Here is a 16,045-nt window from a genome sequence, read left to right on the forward strand (position 1 = left end):
AAATTATTTTGTATATATTAAAATTACATAAATTTGAGTTAAATTAATGTTACATTTAAGTTAAATATATATTAAACTTAAATATATATTAATCTTAATCTTATATATTAAGATTACATATAATCATGATGAATATTACATTTAAAAATTAAAGTCAGATTTCAGAATATTATAGAATAAAGAAAGCCAAATAATTTTACCCGGTCTAGCATCAATTTGCAAATAAACATAGATTATTATATATTTGCCTTAATACATATTTATTATATATATGTCTTAATCTGTGGATTGCGGTGAGATTCGCAACGGAATTTCGGTTTCTCACGGAATTGAAGTACGATATTTAAAACAACGCCAACTCAACTGTCCATGGAAAGATAAATAAACATGTTGATTAATTACAATGCAGTACAATGGAAGCCTGGGGAACTTACAGTCCAGCCTTCAAGATCGACTATTTACTCTTATTATCCCCAAATTTTACCTTCCAAATTATTATTATATATTGAGCATTCATCCATTAGATCGGACATATTTCCTTACCTTCATCATCAACGTCTGAGAAGACCAGCCATGGCGACTGCACTCTCCTCCCATCTTTTAATCTGCCATTCTTCTTCTGCTGGGTCATCCCAGGCAGCAGCTACTGCCAGCCTTAGCTATATCACATGCCCATTGTCATCTTCATCATTATTATCTTCATTTATATGTTCTGCAAACATTTGGCCACAGAAAAAGAATGTATTGGGTATGAAGAGGCCATTTTGTCCAAGGGCCGCAGTGGTTTTGGACAAGTCTACCAAAACACAGAAAGAGAGGCAGCAAATGCCAAAGAAGAAGGGGATTTATGATATAGGGACTTTCACTGGTTGGTTACTGAAACAAGAGAAAAGTGGTGTTATAGATGGTGAACTTACTGTTGTCTTATCAAGTATTGCATTGGCCTGCAAGCAGATTGCTTCACTGGTGCAGAGAGCTGGAATATCCAATCTCACAGGTCTCCACGGTGGAGTCAATGTGCAGGGGGAGGATCAGAAGAAGCTGGATGTTGTCTCAAATGAGGTTACACTGCATCCTCATTTTGCAATCTTAGTTCACTTATTTGACATACTTGTTTTTGTTTTATATGTCTTTTTTGAAGTTCCTTAATGGTGAGGTTATGATGGTGAGGTTATATCATGAGGCTATATCATGATAGTTCAAGAATAACATTTGAATAAGATGAGGATGGTGGCTTAACAGCTAGGAGTGTTTTAATAACATACCTGATCACCTCTATCCAAGAACCCATAAATTATTTGATATAATTGTTACAAGAATCCATAGTCACCTTATAGGGATAACCCAGTAACTGTGAATTACAATTTACAGGTTTGAGATTTGTCCCAGCTCATACTGATTCCAACTAAAGTTGCACTCTGGCAAACATCTATAAACATGGATGTTCCACATAAAAATTCTCAATTCGTCAATGACAATCCAATTTCAGATAAGCTATCATGGGTTTACATTTTTCCTCTTAAGGGTCCCTTGGCTCTGCATGCCATGAAGGGAGGGAAGGCCTCAAATTACTGAGTAGACTATTGTAGAGAGAAAAAAATTCACCCAATAAATAACCCTTTGCCAACAACCATGACAATCTGGAAGGCGAATTATTTATCTGGAAAGGAAGAAATATTTACGTCAATGCTTCCTATACATGATGCTCCAGCCATTATTAGTACTCTATGACAATATGTAGTGAGGAGAATAATTTTGCTATGCAGGTATTTTGCGGTTGCTTGAGGTCAAGTGGCAGAACAGGAATTATTGCTTCGGAAGAAGAGGATGTTCCTGTGGCTGTAGAGGAGAGCTACTCTGGCAACTACGTTGTTGTCTTTGATCCACTGGATGGATCCTCAAACGTTGATGCAGCGGTCTCCACAGGGTCTATTTTTGGAATTTACAATCCTATTGACGAGTGGAATTTCGACGGTGACGATGATAATGAGGTAAATGGTTCTTAAATCTTCCACAGAGGAAGGAAGGAAGCCCCCTCTGAGTATTATCTGTATTCACCAAGGTCTCAAATGGAATGGAATTGAAGAAAAATATGTTATGGATCGAGTTCTGAATTAAATCAAATTCAGACCTTGTTCTTCTGATTTAATTTTGTTAGCAGCTACATAATGATTTGTTCTTCTGATTTAATTTTGTTAGCAGCTACATAATGATTTGTTCTTCTGATTTAATTTTATTAGCAGCTACATAATGATTTGTTCTTCTCATTTAATTTTGTGCTGGTTGTTAAATTGAGTTTAACTGAAATGGGCAGCTTGGTGAGGTGAAGCAACGATGCATTGTGAATGTGTGCCAACCAGGGAGCAATCTGTTGGCTGCAGGGTACTGCATGTATTCCAGTTCTGTGATTTTAGTTTTATCAGTGGGAAAGGGGGTTTATGGCTTTACTTTGGATCCCATGTATGGTGAATTTTTATTGACCCATGTAGACATAAAGATTCCCAAGAAAGGAAGCATTTATTCCTTCAATGAAGGCAACTACCAACTGTGGGATGACAAGCTGAAAAGGTACATGGACGATCTCAAGAATCCTTCTCTTCAGCCTTCTGGGAAGCCTTACTCTGGTCGTTACATTGGCAGCCTGGTGGGTGATTTCCACAGGACTCTGTTGTATGGTGGTATCTATGGATATCCTTCTGACAAGAAAAGTGTCAATGGGAAGCTCAGACTTCTGTATGAATGTGCTCCAATGAGTTATCTAGCAGAGCAAGCAGGTGGTAAAGGATCCGATGGCCATGAAAGGGTTCTTGACATACACGAGGTCAGTTGAAGTTCCATTTAAATATTAAAATAGCTTATTGACTTTTTGACTTTTTGACAATCAATCAAGATTCTCTATTTTCTTAAATATTAAAATAGCTTATTGACTTTTTGACAATCAATCAAGATTCTCTATTTGTTTACTTACTAAGGTCTGACTATCCATTTATTCCTGGAGCAGGTTCATCAGAGAATACCTTTGTACATTGGAAGTGTTGAAGAAGTTGAGAAGCTGGAAAATTATTTAAGTTGATTTTCTACCTAAGTAGCAACTAAACTTTCTGAAGTGTTGAAGAAGTTGAGAAGCTAGAAAATTATTTAAGTTGATTTTCTACATAAGTAGCAACTAAACTTTCTTTCAAATGTTTGTGTTTTACTCTCAATGACATCTACTCCATGGAATATATGCAGGGCTTTATAAGTAATAGCCATGTATGGTTGAAGTGGAGTATTAAAAAAGTGCGAAATTTTAATTGAAAGTTTTTGTTTCAAGTCGAGCGCAGGTGATTATCCATGGCATAGCATAATGGTAAAGTGATAAAGTTAAGTCCAGATGTGGGAACCTAATAAAAACACCTTTTTCCACCTTTTTAATTTTATTTTTATTTTGTTTATTTTTATGAAAGTATTTGTAATTGTTTTTATTCTCCCAGTCATTTTTATTCTTAATCCTTTTTCATGATATTTGAATCAAATATGGGATACTCAATTAATACATCATAGATCTTATAATATTAAACAATTATAAGATACTCAGTTATTAAAAACAAACTGAAACCTAATTTATTTATATGAAAATATAATATACCTTTGTCAAAAAAAACAATAAACATAAGTAAAAGATTAAAAATATAATTCATTAACTAAATAACAATAATCAAAGGGTTTGATTATATAGGTTAAATATCAAGAAAAAAATTAAGTAATTTTATTATAATAATAAAATTATAATATTAAATAATGTAAAATATTTTAGCTTTCTTTTGTAATAAAATTTTTTTAACAATTTTTTATTTAAACACAAATCAGTTAACTATTTTGGTAACATAATTCTATTTTTCCTATATTTGTTTCTTTCGAAGAGATTCCTACTTTTATTAATTATTTATGTATATTTCCTTCTAAAATAGTTAATAGAAATTTTATGATATTGAATTATTGGCGACGCATAGTATTCCTTCCCTATCATTTTTGTATTGACATCTTATTTGAATTTCTCTATACTCATATTAGTTGTTGAGAATCTCATTTTAAGGCATTGCTATTCTATACCAAGACATTTTCCTTCTTCCACAAATTACATGTGTTATTTGTCTTTTAGAAATTTATACACTAAATTCCTTCTTACTGTTATATTATCTTATCTTAATGTTCTAGTTGAATTGGTCTAACAACTTGAGACCCATTTATCACTTATATATTATACAATGTATTTCATTTATACATATTTGAGTGTATTAAACAAAAATATGTTTTCTTTATTCACCAACATACTCGAGTTATATACAATACTCTTTTGCTTTTACCCTAATTATAATATATAACAATTGCCATCATTTGAAATTTAGTTAGAACTTCCCTGTCTTATTCTTACATGAGCGTATAACATATGTCAATTATATTGAACAAAACATATACACTCCATATGTCAGGCCATATATATATTTTTGGTTTATAACCAATTGCATTTACATATATCAATATTCACACTTTGAAATTGTTGTTTCAATGTGGTATTTTATTCCATAGTCCTCTGCATCAAATTCAATATAGTTTATATAGTTTTATATGAATTCTTTCTGGAATTTTCCATGCATATACGTGTCATTCCTTTGCACCTCCACGAATTGTCCTTTTCATCTACCAAATCGACATTTATGATGCGATCTGTAGAATTGACGGTGGCTAGAGTTTTCAGGGTTTCCATGTGATGTAATGACTACCCTGACTGTTCTTGTCTGATTATTCATTTTCTCACAATACTTTGTAACTTACCACTTTGCGACTAAATTTCTCAAGAGTCTTTTGACATGGAAGAAAATAGGTTTTTTGTTCCTACCATTCACTACATCGTTAAGTATTTCGAACAGACAATTGTACATTGATTTGTTCACCAATTTGCATCAGAGGTAATTGATTTACTGTCGTGTCATTTCATTTTTGTTTAAACTATTTTTCTTTTAAATTGTTAGGATTTAATCTCTTTGTGGACTAATCCTATCGTTGTGGTATTTGTTAGGTTCTTGCTACTATACCTACGGTGTTTCTCTATCAAGGGTTTGTATGGAACATTGGCCATCGACCATAAAAGTTTTCTAGAGTTCATAATTGAACATTAGGATTTTTCTCTTTGCTTGCGACCGACAATACCTTTCAGGTGAACCACTAAGACATACTCTTAGTAATCATTATTTTCTTTTATGGTTTTTCAAGTATAAAATTATGGTTTTTAATTTCTAGTGGTTTGGATTCATTTACAGTCTCTCACGCTGAGATGTATTTTCGTTGGAGAGAATACCAAAGTTCCAAGGTTTTGTTCTTCTAACCTCCAGTTGAATGACTTCTCAAATTCCAGGTAAAATATGTAAAATTCCACTTTGAAATTATTTGCCATGATGTTTCCAATCCTATGTCACAGTTTTCCTCTATTCATGGTAATTGATGAGCCTCATAAATGGGTAATTATATGGGCTCATTTTACCTCCTAACCTAGTCAAATCAACCATTCTCTTAGCTTATTGTATGATTTTCTGATTATATTTATGCTTATAGAGTGAGTTGAGTTAGTTATTGTGCCATGTGGTCTAACATGTATTTAATGCAGATTATTAATGGATTTTGAGGTCAAAGTCAAGGATCCAGTGAACAAATGGCTGCAATAACTTGAAGTGGACAGAGGAGAGGACTTATAGGAGGGAATCCCCCTCATTTATTACTCCTCACTTCGAATTCCCCTTCATTCAGCTCAAAGTACAAACAGTTGAATCATGCACTAGAAGGCAGCGAAGAAAATGGAGCATGACTGATGATTATCTCAAGTTTTGGGAGCCAAGCCTCCCTGATTTTAAGGAAGCCATTGGTAGCTTCATTTGTATAAGTAGAGAGACCTAGGGCCTCACTAGGGTCAGATTTTTTCTTATGTAAACTCTGCTCAAATTTCGAGCTTATTATTTTGTGACAGTTTCATGTAATCTTGCTATTGTTTTGAAAATAAAGATGGAATCCTTTTTGAGCTAGCACTGAGTTACCTCAGAGAGCTGAAGCTCTTGGGTTAGGGTCCAATCCAAGCAGCTAAGCTCCTCTTTACTTGTATTTGTATGCTTTGTTTCAGTTTGTAGATTAGTTTGTTGTTAGATGTATTTCTCTTATGGTTAAGAATAGGTTTCTTTTGATGATTTAGTAGTTTGCTTCCATTTGTGCTTTCTGTAGCAGGTTAAGCAGTGACCAGCAAAGATTCAAAAGGCTAGCAGTAGTGCCTTGGCCTCTCTTCCTCCCTCTGGGACCATGATTTGAGGCAAAGACTCTCTCGCTGCCCCAAAAACACAGATTTTCCTCCTTCATAAGACTTCTAGTGTTTGCAGCTTTTTAGCAAGTTAATAATCCATTGCTTTAGATATTCTTCATCATGCTTACTTCATGATTTGCAATAGTCTTCTTTCATGCTTTCCTTTTCCTACATCATTTCTCAGCATTTCCTTTCATAGATCATAATTTAGACCATTTTTATGCAAAACTCTGTTTTTCCTAAATGCATTCATTTCACTTGTTTCTTGATTTCCTTGGTTGACTGTCAGTTTCTATGCAGCAGATCTCTTCCAGCAATAGGCCAACTTATTAGCAATCATACCCTCCATCTGATCCATGCCCTATAGGTCTCCCAAATCTCACCTCAATTCTGCCCTAGTTTCCTGCATTTTTCCATAGAACTTCTTCCTCTCTCCTTGAGCAAACCCAATCATCTTTCTCTCTCCTGGTGATTCATGGTAGACCTTAGGCACCCTAACACCTCATTCCAACCTTCATCCACCTTTTTCACCCACTCTCACACCCTCAAAACAGTGAAAACTGCTCTCGGCCTCCTCCTGTAGGCCTCCTATAGTTTCCCTGTTTTCCTCCTGTAGATTTCCTGTGTCCTCCTGTAGATTTTCCTGTAGGCTTTCTTTTGAAGGCCGAGTGTGGGAAAATCCTCCAGAAGGCCACCTGAGACCTCCTAGGACCCATCCACACCATCCTACATCCTCTCAAGTCCCAAAACTACCCTTCAACGCCACCTATTCGCTGCCACACTCACACACAATAAATTACATGCATGTCAAATTCACATAAAAATACATAAAAATCCAAAAATATGTTTTTTGCTTATTTACTTCTAGAAATAGCATAGTTAGATGTTGTTTACTTCCTTGAGTAGGTAATGGCATTCCTTTCATGGTTTTCATAGTGCTTTCTGCAAAAAATAGAAATAGTTGGTTAATTAGGGTTTACTAGGTTTGTGTTTCTCCTTTCTGCAGTTAGAATAGCATCTGTAGAGTAATATTTCTTTCCTTTCATCACATATATAGCTTCTTCTAGAATCCATAGAAGTTGGCTTGAGCTCCTAGTGATCTTGCGCCGGCTGACCAAGTGACAACCTACAGTGAGAACTAGTACTTGTGCATACAGCACCGACGCTTCCAAGTTTGTTACGAACTACCAGGTTGATAAGAGTAAAGTAGGCAGCCCAGGAGTTACAACATTATTGCTGCAATACTGGTGCTCACCACTTTTTGGCGTCGTTGTCGGGGAAGCATCAGAGTATTCTGTGATTACTACTTTCTTCTATTTCTTCTTGCAACATTCTGCTAATAGTTTATTTTAGCAAAAGTAGACTAGTCATTTCTTTCCTTTCAAGTTCTACACTTCCTTGCTTTCCTTTTCAATTCTGCAAATTTCATTTCAGCAAAAGTAGACTAGTCAGTTCTTTCCTTTCAGTTCTGCATCTCCTTACTTTCCTTTCCAATTCTACAAATTTCCATTCAGCAAGTTTATTTCAGTTAGTTGCAGTTTATTTTGTTCAATCACAATTTCAATTTTTGCAGGTACATTCAGTGTGGGGAAAAAGATACAAAAACCACCCAAAAAGATTTCCTTTCATGCCTCGTAGGAATAGAGATAACTCAGGAAAAATTTTGCCCAACACCCCAACTACTTCACACAGCCAACCTTCTCTCTTCTTCGGTGGCTGCGATCAAGAAGAACCCTTAGGTGAACAGCCAAACATATTTGAAGAACCTATAGGGGAAGAAGAAGAAGAAAACATTCCTTTGGAGCCAATGGCTGAAAATAGAAATGCTAGGGGGAATGGAGAGAGAATAGAGGGTACCTTTCCCATTCGGGAGACCAATGGGGACACCAAAATGAAGAATATAAGTCCTTCCGCCCTACCTCATTTCCATGGTCTGACTACAGAAGATCCTGACACCTTCTTGTTCGAGTTTGTTGTCATCTGTCGAACTTATGACTATGCAGAAGATGAGAAAAAGTTGAAACTGTTCCCTTCTACTCTCAAGGATGCAGCACTACGCTGGTTCATGGGATTACCTGGCAATAGCATCACAACTTGGGCTCAGATGCAGCAAGCCTTTAACAAAAAGTATCGAGACTATTGTAGGTCAAAAGATACTAAAGAAGAAATCTTCTAAATGACCATAGGAAGTGATGAGTCCCTAGAAGACTATGAAGAGAGGTTCTAGCTCAGTTACAAAAGGGCCGGGTGTACACTTGACCCTGAGTCTCTGAAGTTGGTCCTGCTCAGGGGAATTCGAGAAGATCTTTTAGACACCCTCCATCTACTGGCTGGGGGAGACATCTACCAACTATCCTATGAGGACATAAAGACTATTTTTAGAAACCATTCTAGAGCAGCCAAAAAGAAAAGTAGGGGGAGTCAACCCATAGCCAGTACCTCTTCCTCCAACTCATCCATTAAAGGAGAAATTGGAAACATACTGGAAGACTTCAAGAGTGAGATGTTGCAGACTCTTGCCATGCAAATGAATACCTTACATGTCAAAAGAAAACAAGAGGAAGCAGAGAGGGCTTTGACCATTTTTTGCCCTAGATGCACCAAGAGGCATCTTAGGAATGGCCATTGAACTCTATAGAGGTTTGTTCAGTTTGTGAAGAAAATCATTCTACAAATAAGTGCCCTTCCTTGCCCAGACTTAAAGCTATATATCAAGGGGCTGAGGGAGTCACTGAACAACTCTATTACATAAACCAAAGATGGCCACATGGACCTAGACCATACTAGCAGGGGATGCAAGGGACATCTCAGGCATACTACAACCCCAACCAAGTCACCTCCATACCTTCTTAGGGCCCTCCTTCTCATCCTTCCTGGTCCACGCCTCCTCCTTGGTCCTTCACATCTCAATATCATGCCCAACTTATGCTATGGAGATTCAAGAAATTAACTTGAGATCTAGGAAAGTCCTCCCAGATAACCAGCCTCCACCCAGGGAGGTTGAGGAAGATAAAGAGGAAAGTGAATCTAAAGCAAATCCACTCTTTCCTGAGACACTATCTGTGACAGTCTAGCCTACCCCAAAAGAGACTGAACTCCTGGGATAATTGAAACATTTATGTGTAAAGATACCACTTCTCCAAGCTATAAAAGATGTGCCTATCTACAATAGGTTGATCAAAGAGAAGTGTTTTAGGCATCCAGGAAGGCGCAAGAGATATGCCCAAACCATCAATGTCATAGGACAATTGTCTGACCTGATGTTGGGGCAGGTAATTTGTCCAAAGTATCTAGACCCTGGAAGCCCAGTAGTTGATATTCACATCAATGGCACAATGATCCCACATACCTTGATTGATCTGGGAGCTGCCATTAATGTGATGACAAAGGACACAAATCTCAAACTTAACCTCCAGGGCTCCTTGAGGAAGACCACGATAGTGTTACAGCTAGCAGACTGCTCCACAGTGACCCCTAAGGGGATTGTGGAAGATGTGATGGTCTCCATTGATTCCTGGGAGTACCCTGCTAATTTCTTAGTTCTCTAGCCAAAAGAAAAGCTCACTGGGTATCCTCTCATTCTGGGAAGACCCTGGTTGGCTACAGCCGATGCCTACATCAGCTATCGAGCTGGGAACATGACCATAAAGAATGGGCACATGTCCAAGTAGTTAGTCCTATATCCTCTTGCCCAACCCTTGCTAGAACATGATCTACCTCTCTGATTGGAGGAGGAAGATGAGGATGAAGTTTATTCTGCATCACTTTGTGCATTAGAAATCGCCATGGGGGAAAACAACAAGATGAGGATGATATGATTGAAAATTTGATTCAAAATCCATCTCCTAGTGTATCACCATTAGAGGACATAGTAAGAGAAACCCAAAACAACCCCTCAACTGATCTCTGTGCGGCCGACTCCACTTCTCTCCATGTTAAGAATATAGAGTTCGGCCCAGAAAGAACATTGAAAATAAATCCATCCTTATCCACTTCCCAGGAGAAGGAACTATGCAGCTTACTGAGAAAACATCTAGATGCCTTTGCCTAGAGTTATAAGGAGATGAAGGGAGTTCACCCTTCAGTATGTACTCATCATATATACATCAAGGAAGATTGCAAACTAGTCAGGCAACCTCAAAGGAGGATGAATCCAGCACTTAAAGATATTGTTAAGGAAGAACTGCAGAAATTGCTTGATGCAGGATTCATCTATCCCATCTCTGACAGTGAATGGGTCTCTCCTTTGGTGCTAGTGCCAAAGAAAAATGGTAAGTGGAGAATCTATGTCAACTATCGGGAATTGAACAAAGCCACTAAAAAGGACCATTTTCCTTTACCTTTCATAGATCAAGTGTTAGACGGTCTGGCAGGGAAGAAGTTTTTCTCCTTCCTAGATGGGTTTAGCAGGTAAAATCATATTCAAATTAGCCCGGAAGACCAAGATAAGACCACTTTCACTTGTCCTTGGGGTACTTTTGCATATCGAGTCCTTCCTTTTGGTATGTGTAATGCTCCAGCCACTTTCCAAAGAACGGTATTGAGTATATTTTCTGAACTAGTCCATGATACAGTAGAAATATACATGGATGATTTTACTCCTTATGGTTCTGACTTTCAGGAAGCATTATCTAACCTAGGAAAAGTTCTAGACAAGTGTATTGAGATGAACCTATCCCTCAGTCCAGAAAAATGTGAATTTTTGATGACTGAAGGGACCGTGTTAGGTCATGCAATATCTCAGCAAGGACTATAGGTGGACCCCAACAAAATTGCCATCATCCAAAGGGTCCCACCTCCTCAAAGGTGAGAGATGTCAGAAGTTTCCTAGGCTTAGCTGGATATTACAGGAGATTCATTAAAGATTTCAGCAAGCTAGCCTCTCCTTTGTTTGGCCTCTTAGGCAAAGATGTTGAGTTCATATGGTCAGAAAACTATCAAGAAGCCCTAGATACCTTAAAGAGCAAGTTAGTGACTGCCCAATTCTCAGAGGCCCAAACTCGGCCCTACCTTTCCACATTCACACAGATGCCTCGAACAAAGCAATAGGAGCAGCCTTAGGAAAAATTGATGAAAAGTTACCTTATTCCATATACTTTATAAGCAAAAACTTGTCAAAGGCAGAGTTAAACTATACAGTGATTGAGAAGGAACTCCTAGCTGTTGTGCATTCCTTAAACAAATTCAGACATTATATCACAAGCTATCAAACCTTTGTGCACACTAATCATGCTGCAATTAGATATTTAATGAACAAACCAGATGTAAATGCTTGCATTATTAGATGGTTGCTTTTACTGCAGCAGTTTGATCTGACCATTATTGATAAGCCTGGTAAAGAAAATGTTGTTGTTGACTTTTTGTCTAGAGTAAATTTGCCTACAGGTGAAGAAGGAATGGTGGATGACCAAATGCCAGATGAACATCTGTTTGCTATATCAGTACTCTCTCCATGGTTTGCTGATATAGCAAACTACTTGGTTTCAGTACAGTTCCCACCACACCTATCCTCAAAAGAGAAGAGCAAGATAGTAAGGAAAAATGCCCCTTTCACCTGGATTGGGGGAAATCTCTCCAAACATGGCCCAGATCAAATCTTGAGAAGATGTGTCAGGGAGGAGGAAGTCTTTGACATCCTCCTGACCTATCATGACGGGCCTTGTGGAGGTCATTTTGCAGCAAAATGAACTACCTTCAAAATACTACAAGCAGGCTACTACTGGCCCACTCTTCATCAGGATATGAGGAGATATACAAGCCAGTGTGATCGGTGTCAGAGGATGGGGAAACCTTCTCCAAAGGATGAGATGTGCATGCAACCTCAAGTTACCTTTGAGCCATTTGAGAAGTGGGGCATGGACTTTGTGGGGCCAATCAGCCCTCCTTCAAAGCAAAAACAATACATCATTGTGTGCACCAACTACCTGACAAAGTGGGCAGAGACAAAAGCAATCAAAGCAATGACAGAGGAAAAAGTAGCTGAGTTTTTGAGAGAAAACATATTCTACAAGTTTGGATATCTGAGAGAGTTGGTCACAGATTAAGGCAGTCAGTTCACATCCAACTTGATTGAAGACCTGCTCACACATCATAAGATCAAGCATAGGACTTCCACCCCTTACCATCCACAAGCCAATGGGCAAGTGGAGCTCACTAACAAAGCATTGGAAGGGATCCTAACCAAGGTAGTCTGCAGTAGCAGAAAAGACTGGGCAGACAGATTAGTTGAGGCCACTTGGGCCTACAACACCACATGGAAGACCACCACCGGGTTCACACCCTATGAACTGGTCTATGGGAAGAAGGCTTTGCTGTCAATAGAATTTGAGTTCAATACACTAAGGATGGCAGCTCAGCTGGACCTAGACCTCAGCCATGCATAGAAGGAGAGATTACTTTAGCTCAATGGATTGGATGAATACAGATTGCAAGCCCTTCTCCATACAGAGGTAGTTCAGATTCAGATAAAGATATGGCATGACAAAAATATCAAGGAGAATCAATTCCAAGAGGGAGATTGGGCACTACTCTATGATTTAAGATATAAGGATTTCAAAGGCAAGCTGAAGATAAGATGGTTGGGACCCTACACTGTGGAGAAACACAATGACAATGGGTCAGTTCTGATCAGAACCATTGATGATGAAGCCATCCCCATGCTTGTCAATGGACATCGGTTGAAGGTCTACAAGAAACCCCTCTCCAAGTGAGAGTTCATCGAAGATTTGAATAAAACAGTGATGGTAGTGGAGCATGTCTTAGCTTCCACTTCACCCACTCACTAAAGAAAAGAAAAAAAAAGAAAAAATAAGGACTCAAGTGAAAACCTCCATGAGGTGCTTGAATCCCATCATTGGGTTGAAAACCTCTTCTGAGGCGGCCCAGTGATGTAAAAAAAAAGAGGAAAAAAGAATAAGATCCTTGGGTGAAAACCTCCCTTGGAGGCACTCAGGGCAGGCAATTAGGGTGAAAATCTCTCTGAGGCGCCCTAGTTGTTTTCAAAAAAAAAAAAGAGAAAAAAAAAAGGAGAAAGAAAATGATTTTTTTGTTGCATTGCAGGTTTGTAGGAGGACTACAGGGAGCAGAAGAAGGTGCCAAGGGGACCCTGACATTCGTACCAGCACCCATCTCATCTTATCCACACCTTCCTCTATCATTTTTGGCATTTCTTTCACCCCACTGTACCTCTTTTTCGAAAACTGTGTTTTCTACAGGAGGCTCTGTGTTTTCTACAGGAGGCTCCTGTAGGAATTACAAAGAGCCAAAAGTGGCTACAAAAGGTAGTCTGAGGGACAAAGAAGACTCATGAAGAGCCTATAATCCCTCCTATAATCTTCAAACCTCCTTGCCATCATTTCCAAACCTGCATCACACCCCAAGCATTATTTTTCTTCTTGTCCAAGAAAAACACAGAAAAACAGTTTTTCAGTTAAAAAAAAAAGAAAAAAAAATGAGAGGAAAAGCACCATCAACCTCACCTGAAGCCTACCTACTACCTCTCCATCTTTATCTACACCTCTGGCATCATCCTCGAGCTCCAAGCACAGGAAGAAGCTGAAGTTTCAAGGGGAGAAGCAGCTACAAGAGCTCCTGTAGGAATTCCTGTAGCAGCTAATCCCATAGAAATCTAACACCTATAGCAAGAGAGGCAAACATGAAGGTTGAAAAGGTACCTAAAGCTCAGATCCAGCTAGAGAAGAACCTGCACAAGCACACAACCACACATCAGCAAGCAGAGACAACATGCAAAAAGGGAAATAAAGGCATGCAGCAGAGAAAGCCACAACACCTCACAACAAATACACTCGGATCACAGGTAAGTAACTAAGTCACTCCTCTATTTGCATTTGTGTAATTAGAAGTCATGCAAAAGCAACGAGATGGTTGAGGTTGAACGAGGGAAAGGTGGCCAGTTAACTTGGCCACCTTCATCTAGTTGACTCCACTCATCCGAGATGTCACCCACACGTGCGCACAGTCAACTCTAGCACAAGATGCCAAGGACAGGTAGTGGAGGAAGTGTGAACTTCGATGCAATAATGAGGGATGATTACGAGGAGGGGCCATGATGACCAAGCAGGTGGGGACCAACAGTCCGAATATGGCCAACATATACCTTGCCAGCTCAGCACTCATCACTGAAAATATCCATAAAGGGTAATAAGTACTCCTCCCCAAGCATTCTCACCACCTTTTCCTTCATTCTCTCCTCATAACTCAGCTACAGCAGTCTCCTTGTGCCCCCACAACCTCGTAACCACTGTCCTCCATTGATCTCTCCCATATTCTTGCTCTCGGTGTTTTCTACAGGAGCACCTACAGGAAATCTACAGGAGGGACAACAGGCTTCTACAGGAGGGGCAGTGAGTCGTTTTGAAGGGAGAAAACACGATTTTTAGCATGATTTTCGGTCTGAAGAGGTAGGGTTCATGCATGCCCCCTGTTGAATATCAATATATGAAAGAAGTGGTCTCAATTTGAGGAGGAAATAAGTCTTTAAGAGAGAAAAAAATACATAAAAAAATTTCTGCTTATTTTAAAAGAAAAACACAGTCTCCTCTGTTTCTCTGTTTTTCTCAAAATTCTTTGTCTCCACCTCCATATTTCGTTTTCCAAAAGAGTATAGACAATATGACAGGAGGATTTATGAGGAAGGAGCCCACTAACTCCACTAGGCTCCATGCACATCCTCAAGTGGTGGACATCTTCACAAGGGCAAACTGGATGAATTTCTTTGAGAAATTTCAAGGGTTTGATGAGGAAATTGCCCAAGAGTTTGCTCTCTCTCTGGTCCCTCACACAAGAACTCATGCCACTATCACCATTAGAGGTCTTTCCATGGAGATAACCCCTAAATTTATCAGTAGGGTCACTACCCTTCCTCTTGGGCTGCCTTGGAGTAAAGATGAGAAACCAATTGGCCAGGCTGCCAAGAAGAAATTTTTCCAAAATAATGAAACCCCTGTTGAAGATAAAAATGGCATTAGAAGGGCTAGCATACCATATCCCTGGGATGAGGTTAGCTATCAAATAATCAAATACATTTCCTATGAGGGGAGGTACAACATTGTTTATGGTTATCACTTTAGAATCCTCCAAGAATTAAGGTATGGCATGGACACTCCAGCACCTTAGAAGCTCAGTATCCCTTACTTCCTCCTGCAGTCCCTCATTTACTCCAGTACCAAGGTACAAGAAGGAAATTCAAAGCAGCTAGCTCGCCATGTCTTAATCAAAATCCTAGTAGAGGAAGCCCTCCATACCTTTACACTCCCTATAGCATGGGAAGTTTTCCAAAACATGAAAGCTGAAGTTGACATAAAGGCCTTAACCTATGATGTTAGCCCTACTAGCAATGAGGAGTAAGAACAACAAGGGGGAGAAGGTGGAGCCAGGGGTGACATAGCAAAAAAAGAAAGGAAGGAGGAAGGAACTGAAATAGAGGAGAAGAGAGCTGAAGAAACAGAGCAAGAAGGGACAGAAAAAGAGACAAAAGAAGGAGAAAAAGAGGCAAAGAAGGAAGAAGAATCCCCTGAGAATTTGGAAAGGGAGGCAGTAGCTACCCTCACTTCCCTCAGTACACCAATCAAGCCAAAGTAAAAGGGGGAAAGACAGACCTCCATGTATTTCAGGGCTAGAAAGAGCACAAGAATTAAAACAGGAAAACCTCAACCCTCTTCAAAAGTGCCAATTACCATTGAAGATTCACCCTCTGCCAAG

The 16,045-nt window shown here is 38.9% G+C and overlaps 1 protein-coding gene across 1 annotated transcript; it reads left to right on the forward strand.

Moving 5' to 3' along the window:
• The first annotated feature begins 549 nt into the window (after positions 1–549).
• On the forward strand, positions 550–3,073 carry LOC149153462 (fructose-1,6-bisphosphatase, chloroplastic-like). Its single transcript, XM_089443827.1, has 4 exons — positions 550–1,062; positions 1,767–1,991; positions 2,315–2,821; positions 3,002–3,073. Exons 1-4 carry the CDS (start codon positions 574–576, stop codon positions 3,071–3,073), a joined length of 1,293 nt encoding a protein of 430 aa, XP_089299953.1. The 5' UTR covers positions 550–573.
• Positions 3,074–16,045: the final 12,972 nt, after the last annotated feature.

This window comes from Pinus tabuliformis, chromosome 9, assembly GCF_031772625.1.
Source record: "Pinus tabuliformis cultivar Carrire ecotype Pingquan chromosome 9, CPIR1, whole genome shotgun sequence".
Taxonomy (NCBI): domain Eukaryota; kingdom Viridiplantae; phylum Streptophyta; class Pinopsida; order Pinales; family Pinaceae; genus Pinus; species Pinus tabuliformis.

Coding starts and splice junctions, on each gene's coding strand:
- LOC149153462 (XM_089443827.1), top strand. CDS start 574: ATGGCGACTGCACTCTCCTCCCATCTTTTAATCTGCCATTCTTCTTCT. Junction 1,063..1,766: donor TGGATGTTGTCTCAAATGAG/GTTACACTGCAT, acceptor TTTGCTATGCAG/GTATTTTGCGGTTGCTTGAG. Junction 2,822..3,001: donor GGGTTCTTGACATACACGAG/GTCAGTTGAAGT, acceptor TTCCTGGAGCAG/GTTCATCAGAGAATACCTTT.